At 42.9% G+C, this 21583-nt stretch overlaps 1 protein-coding gene across 1 annotated transcript in view; it reads right to left on the bottom strand.

Annotated features, from left to right (window-relative positions):
- LOC126469911 (O-glucosyltransferase rumi homolog) overlaps window positions 1-21583 on the bottom strand; it is a 134472-nt gene that overhangs the window by 86371 nt on the left and 26518 nt on the right. The window contains exons 2-3 of the mRNA XM_050097275.1: window positions 15341-15509; window positions 1091-1292 (exon numbers count right to left, since the gene is read on the bottom strand). Coding sequence (XP_049953232.1) covers window positions 1091-1292; window positions 15341-15509 — 371 coding nt within the window. The remainder of the gene's footprint in view (window positions 1-1090; window positions 1293-15340; window positions 15510-21583) is intronic.

Here is a 21583-nt window from a genome sequence, read left to right as displayed (position 1 = left end):
ATATAAGTGATTTAGGAGACAAATTGAGTAGCCACATTATTAGAGTGTTTGCGATGATGCTGTCAATTACCATTGAGTAAAGTCATCAGAAGAGCAAAGCTAATTGCAAAACGATTTACACAAAATATATGTATAGTGCAAAAAGCGTCAATTGACCCTAAATACTGAAATGTGTGAGTACTAGAAGGAATCCATTAAATTTCAGTTACATGATAAATCACATAAATGTAAAGGCTGTTAATTCAACTAAATACCCAAGGATAACGATTATGAACAACTAAAACTGGAATGATCACATAGATAATGTTGTGAGGAGGCGAACTAAAGACTTTGTTTTATTGGCAGAACAGTTAGAAGCTGTAACAAATCCACTAAGTAGACTTCTGATAGAGTACTGCTATGTGGTATGGGATCCTTACCAAATAGGATTGATGGAGGACATCAAAATTTTCAAAGGAGGGCAGCTAGTTTTGCATTATCACGAAATAGGGGAGAGTGTGTCATGGGTACAATATGTGAATTGGGGTAGCAATCATTAAAACAAAGGCGTTTTTTGTTGCAGCAAGATCTATTCACAAAATTTCAATCTACAACTTTCTCTTCTGAATGTGAAAATATTTTGCTGAAAATCAGAGCTTGGACAGAAAGATTTAAGTGTCATTTTTTTCTGTGTGCTGTTCAAGAGTGGAACAGTAGAGCAGTAGTGTGAAAATGGCTGAATGAACCCTCTGCCAGGCACTTAAGTGTGAACTGCGGAGTAGTCACATAGATGCAGAATTCTGAAGAACTCCACACAAAAAGCTGAGAGAAAAAGAAGTCTCCGTGATGACTGTTCCTAGTTCTGCAACAAACACTCACTCGCTCATATTCAGGAACTATGACATATCCAAATCAAAAAGTAACAAAATTGCGTACCATAACAAAAGTGTTGTAAAAATAGAGGTAATTTTTTTGTGAAAACTCATAAATAAATTTCAGTATAATGGGTCAAGAGCACAGCTATGAGCACTCTACTTACAATTAGTACACCCAATATAAACTTTTTCACATTTACTCCTATCAACCACTATAATTTTAAATATAAATAAACCTTGCTAAAAGAAAACACTGGCTTCGGCACACCAAAATTCTTGCTTATTTGTGGCCAATCTCGGGTGTTCAGAACAAATTCAACATCTGGGATTTTTGGAAGTAGCTCCAGAAGAAAATGTTCCACACCTGCACAGCGAGCTGGAAACATGCACGTTTCCTCACGATACAAATGATGGTTTATCACTTGGTACCTTGTGCCCCTGAAAAGCAAAATTATAAAAATTAAGAGGAAATTATAACTCATTTATTTGCTAAATTCATGGCATAGATTACAGAGCACTGAAGTATGGATGCAATAAAAATTTGACGATTTAGAAACGGGAGAGAATCAGTAGGACAATGGGACTTTTGTAATTGTTATAGAGCCAACATTCTTCAGAAGTACCTGCAAGATAAGGAATCCCCATTCCTAGTGGGCTGCTAATCCTAATACAATTAAGAAAGCTATGCTAATCCTAAGACAATTAAGAAAACTAAATAAGAACACAATATGAGTTATCATTCAGATTTGACAAAACAAGATGATACTCTACCTCATACTGTTATTTTAAATTTTAAATGTGTGTGTATACAGACAAATCACTAGCAGATGATCTGATGACATTTTATGCCTGCTTAGGGGAAAAAAAGAAGACAAACAGATTGTAATATCCCTTTGGTGGTAAGATCATTAGAGATGAAAAACATGTGTATATGAAAGGATAGTGAGAAAAACTTACTATATCCTCAGCATTTGCCTTATGCTATTTAATGAAACTACTAAAAAACTAAATATGTGTGACTGGGCATGGATTTAAACCCTGCTCTTCTCAAATGGGACTCCAGTGTGCCTGCTTAGGAAGAGAAGACTTTTGAAATACAAATCCATAAACAACAAAAGCTTTACGAGAAAGAGTGCTTCATTAGTACACGTTAAATTCTTTAAAGTGGTTTAATAGTGAGTGTTGCTTGGAAACAACGGAAAATGAAATCTGGACCAGATATTTCATTTCACTTCACTGCAAAGAATTCTAAAGAAATGAACTGATACAAGATCACTGTTTGCTACAGGAACTCAGCCACACAGTTAGGTGTTAATGGGAAGACTAACATGGAGCAATAAAACTTTGCAGCAGTCCATCCAAAACATGCCACAGCAGTGCACAGCAGGTTGAATTACCCTCTGTATCATTCATTCCATTAGATTTATTTTTAATAAATTTCTCTAACTTGCAACATTTCCATCCTCTGTTCACTAACTGCCGAATGCTAACATTGAAGGGTTTGGAAATTATACGGATTTTCACGGCTGCTCATAAATTAATACCAATAACCGTACTCTGGAGTTTACATTTACCACATTGTGACCACCTTTCTGGCAATTTGTGGACACCACGCCAATAGAAATGTTTGTCTTTTGAAGCAAACCAATCAGACACCCAATTTTCGACTTCTTCACAGGAATCAAAGTGTTCCTCAGCCAATGCGTGTCCCATTGATGAAAACAAATGGTAGTCGGAAGGGGCCAAGTCTGGTGAATATGGCGGGTGGGGTAGCAGCTCCCAGCCAAGTGTTTTGATTGTATCCTGAACCAGTTTTGCTTTGTGTGCAGCTGCTTTGTCATGTAAAAAAAATTACTTTGCCATGTCTTCTGGCCCATTCTGGTCTTTTTTCGATCAATGCATAGTTCAAATTGATCATTTGTTGTCTGTGGCGATTAGCATTCACAGTTTCACCTGGTTTTAGAAGATCATGATACACCACACCTTTCTGATCCCACCAAACACAGAGCACTGTCTTCTTGCCGAATCGATCTGGTTTTGCAGTCGATGTTGATGGCTGTCCCAGATTAACCCATGATTTTTCCCATTTAGGATTCTTAAAATAAATCCATTTTTCATCGCCAGTAACAATTCGATGCAAAATTGATTTTCTTTCATGTCTTTGAAGCAAAATTTGACAAATGGTTTTTCGGTTTTCCATCTGTCTTTCATTCAATTCATGTGGCACCCATTTTCCACACTTTTGGATCTTTCCAATAGCTTTCAAATGGTCAGAAATTGTTTGTTGTGCAAAATTTAGCATTGCTGCCATTTGCTTCTGACTCCAAGTATCATCTTCATCCAATATTGCTTGCAATTCGGCATCTTTGAACTTTTTTGGTGGTCTTCCACGTTCTTCATTTCTTACATCAAAATCATTATTTCTGAACCATTGAAACCATCTTTTGCACGTTGCTTCTGATAGAGCACAATCACCGTATGCCTTGACAAGCATTCGATGCGACTCTGCAGCACTTTTTTTCAAACGGAAACAAAAAATTGATGCTTTCCGCAAATCATCACTTTCTGGTACAAAATTCGACATCGTTAACACGATGAAAACATATGATTTCGTTTGTTTCGTGACTTGATGTATACTAAATATCTTTGTCAGACGTCATACCGACCAAAAAAAAATAATATGCCCTCAAACTTCCAAAGTAATTTGAGGATACGAAACATCTTCAGTCGAAATTGAATAAAATGTGCATTAAGAGTAAATGGTTAAAGATTAGGCAATATAAAAATAAATACAAAACTTTCCAGTATGAAGAAGATGGCAAGTCAATCACCCTCAGTTCATTTTATTGTGAAACATTCAGAACAACAGACGGTGTTCCAACTAGGTGTGGGAGTATATTAGTGTTCCGATGGCTCAACGAAATTTGGGAGACACACTCAATGAAGGGCAGCCTCGGACTTAGTACATCGGATGTGCAGACTGGTGTGAGGCCTCGTGTTGTCGTGGAGGAGATGTTCATTTGCATTTCTGTGGTGACGAACGTGCTGAAGTCATTTCTTCAATTCCCTCAGTGTAGCACAACACACATCAGAGTTGATCATTGCACCAGACATCAAAGAGAATAACCCCTTCAAAGTTCCAGAAGACCGTCACCACGATTTTACCAGCTGAGGGTGTGGATTTGAACTTTTTCTTCAGAGGAGTGGTAGTGCGGCACCACTCGATTAATTGCCGTTTTGTTTCCGGTTCAAAGTGATGAACCCGTTTCATCACTAGCAACAATGTTCCACAAAAAATTGTCACGGTCGGTCTCATAACGTGCAAGCAATTCCTCACAAATGGTCCTTTGTTGCTCTTTATGGTCTTCTGTTGGATGGCGAGGAACTTAGTGGGCACACACCTTTCACTACCCAAATTGGTGGACAAGTGTGTCGGCAATACCGACAGAGACATCCAGTTGTGCAGCAAGTTGTTTGATTGTGATCTGTCGATCACCTCGAATAAGAGTGTTCACAGGTTTCTACACTGAGGTGTCACAGCTGTGTGCAGCTGACCAGTACGTGGGAGATCGGACAAGTTTGCACGACCTCGTTGTGACAGTGACAGACACTTTGGCCAGTGACTCACTGTGCTTTTGTTCACTGCCAGGTCTCTGTAGACATTCTGCACGTGCCTATGAATATCTGCAATGCTCTGGTTTCCTGCCAAAAGAAACTCAATTATAGTTCTCTGTCTGGAATACACCCCCATTACAGACGCCATTTTGAAGACTGTGTATAGTGCCACCACTTTCCACAACTTCATGAAATTATCGGGGCTGAAGTGGGAATATTCCACGAGGTCCGACAGTAAATTCTGCATTTTTTCGATAGAAATTGACTGACGGAAAAAAAGTGTTGCATTAATTATTGAGTGCCCCTTGTATAAACTATTGGCTGTTTTGACTGTGCTGTTTTGCTTTGTTGCAAAGGTCTACACTGGCAATTACGCCCTGCACTCCGCAACTTGCATATTACAATGCCTGTTAGCATGGAACCCCAACACTCTCTCATTGTTTCTTCGCTGTCGTTGGAAGTCATCGGTACAAGAGACAAAAAAGTTTCCATTGAGTTTTTACTTGATCATATGGTTCGTGGTATGAAAAGACAGTTGCTTCACAACATATTTATGTAGTTGGTCAATGGAACACTTAAATCAAATAGTTTTCATCATTATCATTATAATCATCAGATCCCCCCCCCCCCTCTCTCTCTCTCTCTCTCTCTCTCTCTCTCTCTCTCTCTCTCTCTCTCTCTCCCCCCCCCCCCCTCCTCCCCCCACCTCTCACTCACTCACTCTCTCTCTCTCTCTCTCTACTTTATAAAAATGTGAAGTAGTAGCAAAAAGGTCTACTTAAAAACTGTCTACAAGATGACACTCAATAATATTCTTGCTGCATAGTTCTGTGCAAAGAATATGTTCTGTTTTTGAGATGAGTTTTCACTAGAATATAATTACAGTGGGAATTACTGAATGCAAATAATTTATTTTACCAATTTATTTCTCTGAGACGTTTAATGGCACCAGTGGCAGAAAGTGCTGAACTGTGTAGTTTAACAAGATGCTTTCTTTTTATTTAAATTCTCATTAATATATATACAAGAACTGAACCTTGTAGAGTTCATTAATGACTTCTACCAGACAGGGAGAGAGCCCTACACCTTCTTTTAATTTAGTATGGTATGGATCATTTATTAACTACAGCATTAGGTTCATAGACCTCAATTTTGATAGGAAAATGTAGTGAAAGGCCTAGTATAGCTAGAAAAAAATAGCAACTGGTGCTATGTTTCTGTTTCATGCTCATAAAATTTGTTGAGTGAATGTTTAAAGGGCAATCTCAGAAACTCTTCCAAAAATCAAAGTGATTATCATGTATACTATAATTACAAAATTTGGCCATTATGGTACAGTACATAACTTACTTTATTTTTCTGGGGATAATCTAGTCCAAATTATCAGTCAACATATTAAGTGAATGCTTAGGTACTATCAACAACAGCCAATCCTGAAAGCTGACTAAATTAATGCTTTTCAGAGTGCTTGCCTTGATATTTTCGAATACAGTTTGCTTGAAGTTGTGTGCAGATGTTACTTTTCTGAAACCACTAAGTGAATAGTCCCTTAATGCATCTCCGAGGGAGGTATATTAATAAATGCTTTGTGTGGAATTGTGGTTGCTTCCAAGAGTTCAGGCTGTTTGATTCTGGGAATAGAGGAAAATGGTTGGTTGGTTTGTTTGTTTAAAAGAGGGGGGGAAGGGACCAAACTGCTAGGTCATCGATCCCTCGTTCCGATTAAAATAATTCCACAAGAATGGGAGTAAAATTATCGAGACGTACAAAACACAGCTGGAAGAAAGGAGAAAACCACAAGAATGACAGAAGGGCAACAAACACTAAAATTGACAAAATTGGACAAGAAAACCACAGAGATACGCAAGGCTGGCTGACCATGAGAATAAAAAGGAGGAGCCAGCCACTCTGCAACACATTAAATTGTTCACCCTAAAAGCACTAGGGTGGAGGACACAGAGGGACAAAGGACAAGTGTTAAAACTTGTATCAAATCATAAAACCCACCCTCACAAATACAACATAAAACTTAAGCTGCTGTTGAGGCATTGTCGCCCAACACTGAAGGTAGGGTGCTGGGAAAGTTAAAAGACTGCCACAGAGCGGCTAAAAGTGAGCAGTCCAGTAAGAGGTGGATGACCGTCATTTGTGAACCACAGCGACACCGAGGTGGGACCTCATGATGGAGGAGGTAACCATGCATTAGCCACGTATGGCCAATGCAGAGCCGGCAGAGGACAATTAATTCCCAGCGAGAGGACCGCATGGGAGACTTCCGCACATTTGTAATCTCCTTAATGACATGCAGTTTGTTGCGCGTACTGTTAAGCCACTCCGTCTCCCAAAGTTGAAAAATCCTGTGGAGTAAGACAGAACACAGGTCAGTTTCGAAGATGCCCATCTCCAACAGCAGTTTCTGTGTAGCCCATTTGGCCAGCCTGTCAGCAAGTTCATTGCCTGGGATTCCGACATGTCCTGGGGTCCACACGAACACCACTGAACGATGGGACCGTTCCAGGGCATATACGGAATCCTGAATGGCTGCTACCAAAGGATGACGAGGGTAGCACTGGTCAACAGCTTGTAGGCTGCTCAACGAGTCAGTACACAGAAGAAATGACTCCCCAGGACATGAGCAGATGTGCTCAAGAGCATGAGATATGGCCACCAGCTCTGCAGTCAAAACACTGCAGCCATCTGGCAAGGAGTGCTGTTCAATATGTCCTCCAAGAACATACGCAAAGCCTACGTGACCGTCAGCCATCAAGCCATCGGTGTAAACCACTTCATGGCCCCGGTACATGTTGAGAATCGAGAGGAAGTGGTGGCGGAGAGCTGCAGGGTTAACGGCATCCATAGGGCCATGCAAAAGGTCCACAAGAATTTGCGGCCTAGGTGTACACCATGGAAGTGTATGTGAATGGATCTCGAGGAGAGGTGGTAACAGGAAGGATTCCAGTTCAGACAGAAGGGACCGGATTCGAACTGGTCATAAGCCCCGACCTGGGCCGCCGATGCGGGACATGAACCGCCATGGTTGGGAAAAGGAGACAGTAATTCGGATGCGCAGGAGAACAACGAATGTGTGCAATATAACTGGCAAGCAGTTGTGCATGCCTAATGTTCAATGGAGGGACACCGGCCTCCACCAACAAACTGGTCACTGAACTAGTTCTAAAAGCTCCCGTCGCTAGGCGAACGCCACAGTGGTACACTGGGTTGAGTAAATGCAACGCTGAAGGCGTCGCCGAACCATAAACCAGACTTCCGTAGTCAAGGTTATGCGCATTAAAATCTCCCAAAAGTAGGAAAGGTTTAGGGACTTGATCCATCAGTGCAGCTAATATGTTCAGGGGTACTGCAGCAGCGTAGAGTGATCTGCACCCCAGTTGGTGTTACTCAGGCAGTGGAGGGCATTGAGGTGCTGCCAGCACTTCCGCTTAAGCTGACGAAGGTGAGGTAGCCAAGTCAATCGGGCGTCGAATACCAGTCCTAAGAATCAATATGTCTCCACTGCAGTGACTGGATTGTCATTAAGGTAAAGTTCTGGTTCTGGATGAATGGTGCCACGCCGACAAAAATGCATGACACACAACTTTGCGGCTGAAAACTGGAAGCCTTGGGAGAGAACCCATGATTGCACCTTGTGAATGGCTCACTGTAGGCACCACTCAGCAACACCAGTGCTGAAGGAGCAGTATGAGATGCAGAAGTCATCTGCATTCAGAGAAGGTGAGACTGGCAGCCCTACAGCTGCTGCTAGACAGTTAATAGCCACTAAAAATAGAGAGACACTCAGCACGGAGTCCTGCGGAATGCCATTCTCCTGAATACGGGGGGAACTATGGGAGGCACCGACTTGGACAAAGAAAGTACAGAGCAACAGGAAGTTTTGGATAAAAATTGGAAGCAGGCCCTGGAGACCCCACTCATACAATGTGGCAAGGATATGATGTTGCCAGATCGTGTCATATGCTTTATATAAGTCAAAAAAGAAGGTAACCAGATGTTGGCGCCTGGAAAAGGCTGTTCAGATGGAAGACTCGAGGGACACAAGATTATCGGTGGTACAGCGACCCTGGCGGAAGCTGCCCTGACATACAGCCAGTAGGCCACGTGACGCCAGGACCCAACCCAACCGCCAACACCATACGCCCCAGCAGCTTACAAAGAAAGTTGGTGAGGCTGATGAGCCGATAGCTATCCGCGTCAAGTGGGTTTTGACCGGGACGAGCTCCCACTTTGTAAATGGAGCGTTATAGGGTTCACTGTGGCCTGTAGTGAACAAGAGGACTTTCCTTTCCATCCACCCTTTGAGGGTGCGAAAGGCTGGGGAGTAGTTCTCCGATGCAGAGGCTCGAGCATAGTGCTCAGCAAAGTTATCGGCAATTGCGATTGTGTCAGTAGACAACATGCCATTGATGTTAATGCCAGGGACACCTGTTGGGGTCTTGTACCCAAAAAGATGTCTGATCTTCGTCCAGACATGGGAAGGTGACGTATCGCACCCAATGGTCAACACGTACCTCTCCCGACACTCCTGTTTCCGTTGTTTTATAAGCTGACGAAAGTGGGCACAGAGCCGCATAAAGGCTATTAGGTGCTCTAGGGAAGGGTATCACTTATGTCACTGTAGAGCCCGCCGACACTCTTTAATTGCCTCAGCAACTTCTGGCGACCACCAAGGGACTATCATTTGCTGGGGGCACCCTAAAGAATGAGGGATCGTGTTTTCCGCTGCAGAAACGATAATTGTAGTGACCTGCATCATGTGGGGGAGATTCAGTGGTGACAGCAGAGGTGAAGGCTACCCAGTCTGCCTTGTTTAAAGCCCATCTGGGTAGGCGTCTATAGGCATGAAGTCGGGGGAGTGACAGGAAGATGGGGAAGCAGTCACTACCACACAGGTCATCATGCGCTCTCCAGTGCATAGATGGGAGAAGACCAGGACTGCAAACCAAGAGATCAATGGCTGAATATGTGCCGTGTGCCACACTGAAATGTGTGGGGCACCTGTATTTAAGAGGCAGACGTCGAGTTGTGACAGTAAATCTTGACCTCCCTACCTCGGCCAGTAAGCATGGCACCACCCCACAAGGGGTTATGCGCATTAAAATCTCCCAAAAGTAGGAAAGGTTTAGGGACTTGACCAATCAGTGCAGCTAATATGTTCAGGGGTACTGCACCATCTGGAGGAATATATACATTGCAGACAGTGATTTCCTGTGTCGTCCTTATGCTGACAGCCACAGCTTCACGAGAGAAGGGGCACAGGTTCACTACATACAGAGTTCAGAACATAGACGCAAACTCCACCTGACACTTTATTATAGTCGCTACGGTTCCTGTAATACCTCTTATAGCCACAGAGGGCAGGGGTCCGCATTGCCGGGAACCAGGTTTCCTAGACGGTAATGCAGAAAGCAGGTGTAAAGCTTAACAGTTGCTGTAGCTCAGCCAGGTGGTGGAAAAAACTGTGGCAATTCACCTGGAGGATTACATGATCATGAGACTGGGAAGCATGAAACACTCAATGAGGCAGTTTACATCTCGGGGTCACTTGCTGCCATCGGATGAGTACCTGTGCGATCAACAGCCATTATCTCTGAGGGCCCAGCAAGATCTAGATTCTCATTGGATGCCAGAATCTCCACCTCATCCTCAGATACAGAGCTTGTAAGGGTGGTGTGGGTGCCACCGCAATGCTTTTGTTCTTGGGGGACTTTCTTTTTAGGTTTCTCTTGCTGCTCCTTAGGTTTGTCGGGCTGGGAGGGCTTCACTGATTCAGTCTCAGGGACTGAGGAAGACCGTGAAGCCCTACAACCAGCTACCTGTGGTTGCTTCAGCCACTGGCGGGTGTCAGCTTTGCCACTGGTAGGAACCTGGGAAGGGAGTGACCCACGGGATCCCTTCCTGGTGAGAGGAGCCAAAGAAGACTTTGCTGAGATGGTTGGGGGGTGGGGTGGGTGTGGGTTGGAGGGGGGGGGGGGGCGGGGGGAGGAGGGATTTGGGGGGGGGGGGTGCTCCTGAAGTAGGTTGTGCAGGAGCAACAAGGAGCAACAGGGAGGGAAGTGCCCCCCCCCCTCCCATCATCAAGGGGGCAGGTGGAGTCTGATGGCTCTGAGAGCCAACTGTAAGCGGGGGAACGGAAGGTGGTAGAACCGCTGTCGTAATGGTGGTGTAGGTTGACGTCATATGCACAGAATGAAGCCTCTCATATTTTCTCTTAGCCTCTGTGTAGGTCAGTCAGTCCAGGGTCTTGTATTCCATTATTTTTCTTTCTTTCTGGAGAATCTTGCAGTCTGGCGAGCAAGGCACAATTGACACAGATGGGAGGTGGGGCACACGGTGTATTGGGATGTGAAGGACATCTACAATCCTGACAGGTGACGCTGGAAGTTCAGCGGGAAGACATACGGTCGAACTTCCAGCACTTGAAGCACCACATCGGGGGAGGGATATATGGCTTTGCGTCACAGCAGTAGACCATCACCTTGACCTTCTCGGGTAATGTGTCACCCTCGAAGGCCAAGATGAAAGCACCAGTGGCAACCTGATTATCCCTCGGACCCTGGTGTATGCGCTGGACGAAATGGACACCTCGCTGTTCTAAATTGGAGTGCAGCTCATCAGCAGACTGCAAAAGAAGGTCCCTGTAAAATATGATACCCTGGACCATATTTAAGCTCTTATGGGGCATGGTGGAAACAGAAACATCCCCCAGCTTGCCAGAGGCAAGTTGTGCCCGTGACTGGGCAGAGGATGCTGTTTTGATCGAGACCAACCCGGACCGCATTTTGGACAAGTCCTCCACCTCCCCAAACTTGACCTCTAAATGTTCCACAAAAAACTGAGGTTTCATTGACAAGAAAGATTCTCCATCAACTCTCGTACATACGAGGTACCGGGGTGAATAAGCTTTGCTGCCATCCTTAGCCTGGTGTTCCTCCCACGGTTTGGCCGAGGTGTGGGGGGAGGGGATGACGATTTGGCTGGCGTCGTATTTCTGAGCACTGAAGTTAGGCCTTGACTGCTTAGAGACTGCTGGTGTTTGACCACCAGCAGGAGATGACGTACTACGCTTCATGGGGTGTCATCCATACTGATTCCACCCACTGTGACTAGGGGCCATCCCCACAGGCACCAACCTGCCGCAGTAAAGGCCGCCTAGCAGGAAGGCCATTGCTGGGAGTCCCGATGCCCCAGGGTGATGGGCGTCTACTCCTCGGCATACACGGGGAGTTAACTGCGCAGGCATCAGCAGAGCGATCGCTGTGTGGTCAGGGGGCTACAACTGACAGGGTACATGAACAAAACACACCCAGGAGGGTGACCTCACCCAACAGCTGGAGAATGAGCGGAATTGCAGATCCACGTCAAGGAAGGGTGCGAGCTGTCTCAGCGCACGATGGAGACTATGCACCATGCAAGGCGTCCTTCCCCAATTGGCTCGCTCTTCAGGAAAATTTTGAAAAATGGAGGTCAAACCCTACAAGGGACCATCACACAAAGGCTGAAAAGTGTGAGACTCCTTTTAGTCGCCTCTTACGACAGGCAAGAATGCCTCGGACCTATTCTAGCCCCCGAACCCGCAGGGGGAGAGAGGAAAACCAGATGGATTGCGATGCGGTTGCTGAAATGCTAGTGACTAGGTTGTTTTGCGCTAACACAGGTCATGGTGTAACAAGATTCTATAGAGCCCAGCCTTTGGCCACTTCCCTACTCTTCCAAACCACATAGGGAGACACACCCAAGTCCCCCCCCCCCCCCCCCTCAATGCCACCAGTTTTATTGGATGAGCATCATCAGGGGAAAAAAATTCCAGGCCACTTCACATAAGAGACAAATTGTATAGCCACATGTAACCACGTTGAATATTAATTCTGACGACACCATATTAAACGTATCAAGGAGTTATTGACAAAAACTTGAACCGAAAGTCTTCTATTAATTAGATTGTATAGCAGTCATCTGTTAAAAGGCCCTAGTGACTCAAAAACTTGTTTAAGATCTTAAACACTTCCAATAGGATCCCAGGAGTGCACTGGTATATGACAATGGTGCTACAACGCAATCAGACTCCAAGCACAGGACAGGTTTACTTCATCTGTCACTGGGCACTCAGATAAACCTATGTGTTTCTTCAAATAAATTGTGCACAAGGTTTTGGGGTGATAATGCAACTGCCCAAAACACACACTCAAATAATTCCTCACTGAAATCTTTAAAAGCCACACAGCAGAAATGCTCTTTTCAACTCTTCAGCTGATAGTAAATGAATACCTTGCAAAGCTGGACTATGGAGGCCCTTCCTCCATTTTAATATTGCATGCAATTCCAAAAAGAATCCAATTTACTACAGAAAACACTACTCCTGTCAGTGTAACAATGGATCAGAACCCAATAATTCTCCAAATTTTAAAAGTCGCCCTTGAAACACACTAATCCTGTACTTAAACAAACAATGTGTCACACTTCATGCATGGCCTCAGTGCCTCAAGTATACAGAATTATTTATAGCTAGTAAGTTTTTAAAACACTCTACATGTAGCCTATAGGTGTTGCATACACTATTATCTTAATATTTCAACTGCATGAAGAACACTGGCACACATAATACAACAGAAACTCTAAACTGTTTCCTGTTTTGTACTAATATTTATGTCACATTATACAAAGGGTGTTCAATAAGTAATGTAATAAATTTTTTTCTCAGCCAATTTTGGTTGAAAAAATGCATAATATGCTGTGGAACATTGTGGAATACTCCTGCTTCACCCATACAGTTTCACAAAAGTTTCGATAGATGGCAGCACTATATACAGCTTTCAAAATGGCATCTGTAATGGAGGTGCATTCCAAGCAGAGTGCTGTCATCGAGTTTCTTTTGGCAGAAAACTACAGCATTACAGATATTCGTAGGTGCTCACAGAATGTTTACGGACACCTGGCAGTGAACGAAAACACGGTGAATCACTGGTCAAGGTATCTGTCATCATCACAACTAGATCGTGCAAACCTGTCAAACCTCCTGCATGCCGACCAGCCGCATACAGCTGTGACTCCTGCAATCTCAGAACAACTTCAACATGTTCATCACCACAAAAGTGCACCTCCCAACTGCCATCTGTTTGGCCTAATAAAGGATGCACTCCATGGGGAGCAGTACGTGGATGATGGGGAGGTTACTTACGCACCAAGACGTCAGCTCCAATGTTGACCAGTAAACTGGAACTATGCAGGCATACAAGGTACTGTGCGTGCATACAGACTACTATGTGGGCGTACAGGGTACTGTGTGGGCATACAGGCCATCTTAGCAAGGTGGTGTAAGGCCATTGCATCGAATGGAGATTTCACTGAAAAAATATGATTTTGTAGCCAAAAGATGGGGGAATAATATGGTATATTGGTATCCTAAAAAAACCAACCCGCTTTCAGAAAAAAATTGTAGAAATTCCTTAATGAGTGCTTCTCATAATTACAAAGAAAAGAATAAATGTAAAGAATTCACAATGATTCAGTTACATCAGTGGGTCATATATATAACTCTGAACAGCAACTGATGTCAATAATAATAAAACTGATACATGGCAACTAGACTGGGGCAGCAACATTAGGAAATGAACATGTTATTAGAACTACCACTATAAAGTTTTTAAGGAGGGTGACTAGCTAGAGATCATAAGGCACAGAAGTAAACAAAGCAACCCAGCCACAGAAATCTCTTTTTCAGTAGTCTTCTGGCCACAGGAAATCACTACGTACCTATTCTAAGAGTAGTTCAGCAGACTGTGCTGAGACTAACTGTGAATGGGGCAATACAGCATGCAACACAATTGTGCACTACTAGTATGGAGGCAACTGAGAGGGCTATAACAGCCCAGACAATATGCAGCCAATGATCAGTTTGGTCTTTAGATGTCCATTACAAGCCACCCCTCCTCCCCCTAAGGACTGTAGTGTAGGAAAACTTTGGGCAAGGATGTATCTGTAACTTAACCTGGTTCATCAGCATTTGGTTCTCTTCACTGACAAATGCAAGACTTGTCTGATACTTCATGATCACCACTGAAGGGAGAAGAGTCAGCAAAGTACTAATGCATATCTCAGGCATGCAGTCTAACTGGTTCAGCAGAGAGGTGTGTCAGTCACATTTTGGATCGGTAATATGCATAGATGTTGAATGCTTCTCATCGCTCTTGAGGGTACACTGAGGGCTGTTGAACATAAATACAGGATCCTCCAAATTATTGTTCACCCTTACAGTTAACATTTCAGTTAATTTGTTTGTCTTTTGAGACACTTGTTCGAGTGCACACCACACACACTCTACGAACAGTGCCTGCAGAATTCAAGAGTCGCCACACAGTGGATGACCTCAAAAGTGCTACCATCAAATAGCAAGTCGAGCTGGAGCAACAGTGTCTTCTGGACAGCACACGAGGAGAATTAAAAGCACGTTAGAATCTGTGTAGTAGAAAAACAGAGAATGGGCTGTTACCAAGCAACAGGCTTTGATTTCACACGTGTTCCTTCAAACAGATAGCCTTCATTTTAGTTGCTGTTTCCTTTTTATTTCACAGTAAAGTTATTTTTTAGTTTTATGGGGCTTATTCTTTCATTAGTTGCTCTCCACAAACCTAAATTCAGACATGTTTGTACACATGCAAGTGGTGCCAAACTCATCTCAGCAGCTTATAAGTAACTGGACACATCACAGTGCAAGAATGATAGACAATGTGATAACACAATTAATACACCAAATATGAGAAAGTCTGATGGAAAAATGGTAGTGCGGCTGTCAAACAAAAACCTGTAACACGCAAAATCCTGCACATAAAGAACAGAAAGGGGTTAATAATACTCACCGATCTGCAATAGAATCGATCATCTGCTTTGAAATACCTCCAGCAAAACTCTTCAAATCACCATCAATGACTGTTAAGTAGCAACTGCAGTTTTCCTGTTTACAAGGAACATAGTTCTTTACTGCATCACTTATCAGTGTCTTATAGTGACTGAAACTCTCACTGTTATCTGAAAGCAAAGAAGACATTTCTTTAGTTTTGATGGAATACTTCATTATAGCACATCTCATATTTTGACTTTTACAAGGTAGATGCTATGTCTAAAGAGCAGGATTGAGAACATTAACATAATTATGTGTTGTTTCTAGTGTGAAATTTCCTCTACAATAATATCAATAGGATAGAGTCACAGCCATTACAAATAATCAAACTGGATAGTGTGCACAACATTATATGATTTCTGAAACAATAAATTCTTATCACCTGGTTCCCATCCTCAAAACAGAAAAGTGTGTGGAACTAGCATAATAACTCTGAAATATGGATAGCAAAAAGAGAATTTTCTTTCTCGACTTTTTGTCACAGCCCAGAAATATTGTGTAGGTTATATATACTCACACGAACCACGAATCTTTCCACACGCATTGGCTTGCATGCCTCAACAACACAGATAGCTGTACTGTGGATGGAGAGAACACACTTGTTTTTTATGGTTTCTGAAGTGGGACAGTGGCCTTTTCATTCGATATAAGAGCAACAATCTAGATGGTTGACTGATTTGACACCATAATATTATACAACATGGTTTTATTCTACCAGTACTGCAAAACAGTCGAAAGCAAGAGGAAACTACAGATACTGACTTCCTGAAATATGCAGCTCTACTGTATGGTTTAAAGATAATACCTTCCTCTTGGGTAAAATACAAAGCCAATGTCCACCATAGTAGTGCAAGTATACACATACACTAACTCTGGAAATGATGAAGAGATCTGGGACTGGGGGAAAGTAATGAGAAGGGAAGCCACCCAGTATAATTTAGCACAGAGCACAATTTATCACTGCAAGATTTTTGTTTAGGAATCACCAAAGAAGACTAAACATGGAAGAGACCTGGACACATCATATGGTTTCAGATTTACATAATGGTAATACAGATAATATTTAGAAACCAGATTTTCAAAATGCAAAACATTTCCAGGAGTACAGGTGGACTCTGGCCATAATTTATCATTTATTAAATGCAGATTAAAACAGGACTGCAGAAAAGTGGGCAATTAAGGAGATGGGACCTAGTTAAGTCGAAAGAGATGGAGACTGTTGTGAGTTTCAAAGGGAGCACTAGGCAACTATTGACTAAAACACTGGAACAGAATACAGTAGAAGACAAATGGGCAATTTTTATAGATGAAACAATGAAAGCACCAGAGGATTACATTGGCAAAAAGACAAGGTACAGTAGATACCCTTGCATAGTATACAAGATACTGAATTTAATAGAAGAAAGGAGGAAATACAAAAATGCAACAGATGAATCGTGGAAAATGAATACAGAAATCTAAAAACTGAGGGTGATAAAAAGTGCAAAATAACAAAACAATTACTAGATAAGAAATGTAAAGCTGTAGAGCATGTACAACCATGACAAAGATAGGTGCTGCATATGGAGAGATTACAGAAACCTTTCGTGAAAAAAGAAACAGCTGTATGAATATCAAGAGCTCAGATAGTAAGTCCGTACTAAGCAATCAATGGAATGCCAAAAGGAATATATAGAAGAAATACATAAAAGGAAGAAACTTTAAAACAATATTATGGAAAGGGAAGTGTTGTAGATGAAAATTAGATTGGGGGGGTGGGAGATACTGTTGTGACAAGAACTGACAGAGCACTGAAGGACCTAAGTCAGAATGAGGCACTTGGAGTGGATGACATTCACTTGGAATTATTAAGAACTTTTAGACAACCAGTAATGTCAAAGCTGATCAGTGAGGTAACCAAAACACATAAGATGGGCGAAATACCGTCGGACTCCAAGAAGAGTTTTGCCACACGCCAATGGTGACTTGCACAGTCATAGAAACCAAACTGCAGTTCTAAGGGTGTCAGTACATGAAAGGAAGGTAGTAGTTAAAAAGAGACTGAAACAGGATTACAGCCCACCCAATAATCCATTCAATCTATACATAAAGCAAACATTGGAGGAAATAAAAGAGAAATTTGGAAAAAAGGAATAAAAACTTTACAAAGAAGAAATAAAAACTCCCAAGCTTTACTGATGACACTCTACAGAAATTATATATGATATACTGATGACAGTGGACAGGAAATATACATGATAACAGAAAAATACTGGAAACGGTCAAGAATCAGAAATATATGTTTTGCTGTTCCTCAGGGCTCCAATTTAGGTCCACTGCTATTCATGTGTTATGTAAATAATAACCCAAGTTCTTTTGAAAATAAGCATTTCACCACTGTGTGTGGCGCTGACACATCTGGTGCCTGTTGTGCAGACAGTGAGCTCAGCCTAATCGAAGAAATTCAACACTTTTTTGAAAAGGCTAGAACTCACTTTGAAAGAGATAACTTAAAAGTAAACATTGAAAAACAAATATTATTCACTTTAAGCCAAGTCATCCAAATAGGCACAACATTTTGAAGGATGAAATTGTGTCAAAATCCCGTTTGGAATGTAAATTTTTGGGTTTCTACATAGACAAATGACTTTCATGGGTGCAGTAAATTGACCGTGTCTGTAAAAAAATAGCATCCAGTCTATATGTATTAAGGAGATTACCACTATACCTTAATTCTGAAGCCATAATGGTTCTATATTTTGGATTAATATGTCCTTCCTTGTCTTATGAAGTACTGTGGGGTGGGATGTGCCACACTAATGTGGAAAGGGTTTTTATAAAGCAAAAGAGGGCCTTGACCACAGCCAAGGTAAAACCAAGGTACATCTTGCAAAAGCCTATTCACTAGATTTGATATTCTCACGGTTTATGCCCTGTATATGCTGGAAATCATTATGTTCATGAAAGAAGATACTAAGGTTATAAACAGGAATTAACAGAAAATTAATTTTAACAGCAAAAAGCCCATACATCAAAGAAGCTGTTTCTTATAATTTGTTATCTGATGAAGGCAAGATGTTAACAGGGGATATTTAAAAAACGACTCAAGTGGTGACTTTTACAAAAATGCCCATATAACTTGGCTTTAACATGAACAATAATAATATACACTGATCTATAAAAGAAACTGGTATAGGCATGTGTATTCAAATTCAGAGATATGTAAACAGGCAGAATACGGTGTTGTGATCGGCAATACCTATATCAGACAACAAGCGACTGGTGAAGTAGTTAGATCGGTTACTGCTGCTACAATGGAAAGTTATGAAGATTTACGTGAGCTCGAACGTGGAATTACAGTTGGCGCATGAGCAATGAGACACAGCATATCTGAGGTAGTGATGAAGTAGGAATTTTCCCGTACGACCATTTCACAAATGTACCGTGAATATCAGGAAGCCAGTAAAACATCAAACCTCTGACATCGCTGCGGCCAGAAAAAGATCCTGCAAGAATGGGACCAACAACGACGGAAGAGAATCGTTCAGCATGACAAAAGTGCAACCCCTCCACAAATTGCTGCAAATTTCAATGCTGGCCCATCAACAAGTGTCAGTGTGAATACCATTCAACGAAACATCATCGATATGGGATTTCGGAGCTGAAGGCCCACTCGTGTACACTTTATGACTGCCTGACACAAAGCATCACTGCTAGTGACATCTGTGCCAGACTTAAGCCAGTAGGCAGCTGGGGCCTCGACTGCGAGTGTGTACACATGTATTGCGGTAAGAATAAATATGTTCAATTAATTGGACTATGGATATGATGAGTATCAATCAGATGCTAGTCCCTTCGTGACCCCACACCCTACCATTGCTCTCCTGAATGAAATCCCTTTCAAAATGTTGTCAGTTGTGGGATCCTCAGTGTCCTTTCACACATTAGTAATTCTGGGGAGGGAAGAAAATCTACTCTTCTATGGAGTGTAGCAGTGATCAGTATTGATCATGAAAGTTCATGTGTGGTATCTGGATGTAAAACTAGCACAAAACTAACACAGGCCTGATGTAAACAATATTCTTTCATCTGAGCACATTTCTTCTTCACTGATGCAGCAGAGAAAGACCCAGCACTGAAAGTAGGACTGCTGCAGATACTGGATTTCCTTGGGTCTTTTTTGACATAAAATCCATGCCTTGATAAATATTTCAGAGCTTTTTACTTTGGGTTCAAACCACTCTCAGTTCTGAGAATAATTTCGACATGACAACTTCTCTGGAGGACAGTAAATTCACTAGCTTTGTTAGGAATAATTCAACAACTTACTGTTAAAATTCTTTCACTCTAAGTGTCTACTTTGTATGCAGTCTGATCTCGCTCTCTGCATATTGATTCACGTACATTCATCAGAGGACCTCAAACTACTCCATAGCCTAAAAAAACCTATGTGCATTCCACAAGTACTCTGTTACATAAGTACTTACTTCCGTTGTGTATTTTTTTTTTTTTTTTTTTTTTTTTTTTTTTTTGTGGTTTTAGGGCGCAAAACTTCTATGGTCATTAGCGCCCAGCCCGTGACGTAGAAAACAGGAAAAAAACGAAATTTAAAATCAGCAGCAATGGGAACAAAGTCATAAAATTTGAGAAACTAAAGGCAGAAGGAATGCTTAAAAATCCACTATAGAAAGGGGTTGGTTGTCCCCCAAAAAAAAGGCTTCAAATGACTGACGTCATTTCACTGTCACTAATAAACTGTAGAACGCGGTCAGCTGAGCGCGTGTCATCTGCTAAAATCGACGATAGATCAGGCGATAGCTGTAGACGGGAGCGTAACGGATTAAAATAGGGGCATTCAATTAAAAGGTGTCTGACCGTCCACGGCTGAGAGCAGTGGGGACAGAGTGGGGGAGGATCACCGCTTAAAAGATGTCGATGACTAAAAAGACAGTGCCCTATCCGGAGTCTAGCTAAAATTACCTCCTCCCGACGACGCGATCGGGAGGAAGAGGTCCATGCGCAAGGAAGGGCTTTCACTTCCCGCAATTTATTATGGGGAAGTGTTGACCAATGCGCATGCCATAAATAAGCAACTTGGCGACATAAACCGCACCGTAGATCGGTAAACGGAAGAGACTGAATAGCTGGCCGAGGAAGAGAGACTGCAGCCTTGGCCGCTATATCGGCCGCCTCATTTCCACAGATACCAGCGTGTCCTGGGAGCCAGAGGAACGCCACTGAGACGCCCCCCAGGTGGAGGAAGCGCAGACAGTCCTGAATCCGGTGGACCAGAGGGTGCACAGGGTAAAGAGCTTGGAGACTTAGGAGAGAGCTGAGAGAATCTGAGCAGATTACGTACTGTATCCGCTGATGGCGGCGGATGTAGTGGACAGCCTGGAGAATAGCGTAAAGCTCCGCAGTATAAACCGAACACTGGTCGGGAAGCCGAAAGTGATTTGGGGTGTCGCCAACAATATAGGCACTCCCTACACCTAACGATGTTTTCGAGCCATCGGTGTAAATAAATGTGGCTTCCGTCATTTGTGCACATAGAGCAGCAAATGCCCGACGGTAAACAAGTGTAGGGGTACCATCCTTGGGAAATTGACATAGGTCTCTGAGCAAGTCGATCCGGGGACGGAGCCAAGGCGGTGCTGTACCCCAAGTTGTCAAGAAGGTTTTAGGAAAGCGGAAGGAAAGAGAATGGAGCAGTTGACGGAAGCGGACTCCCGGGGGTAGTAGGGAGGAGGAGCGGCCTGCATACCCGACATCAAGGGAGGCGTCGAAAAAAAGGTCATGGGCTGGATTAGCAGGCATGGAAGACAAATGGCTAGCATAACGACTCAGAAGGACTGCCCGCCGATTGGATAGCGGAGGTTCAGCAGTCTCAGCATAAAGGCTTTCCACAGGGCTGGTGTAAAAAGCTCCAGAGACTAAACGTAATCCACGGTGGTGGATAGAGTCGAGACGCCGAAGAATAGACGGCCGAGCAGAGGAGTAGACTATGCTTCCATAATCCAATTTCGAGCGCACTAAGGCGCGATAGAGGCGGAGAAGGACCACTCGGTCCGCTCCCCAAGACGTGCCATGCAGGACACGGAGGGTGTTAAGGGAACGCAGACAGCGAGCCGAAAGATAGGAAACGTGGGAGGACCAGCACAGTTTTCTGTCAAACATAAGACCCAAGAATTTAGCGACGTCGGAAAACGGAAGGTTGACAGGA

This window comes from Schistocerca serialis, chromosome 3 (assembly GCF_023864345.2).
Source record: "Schistocerca serialis cubense isolate TAMUIC-IGC-003099 chromosome 3, iqSchSeri2.2, whole genome shotgun sequence".
NCBI lineage: Eukaryota > Metazoa > Arthropoda > Insecta > Orthoptera > Acrididae > Schistocerca > Schistocerca serialis.
Note: the sequence above shows the minus strand (reverse complement) of the source record. Positions and strands in the feature narration are given on the sequence as shown.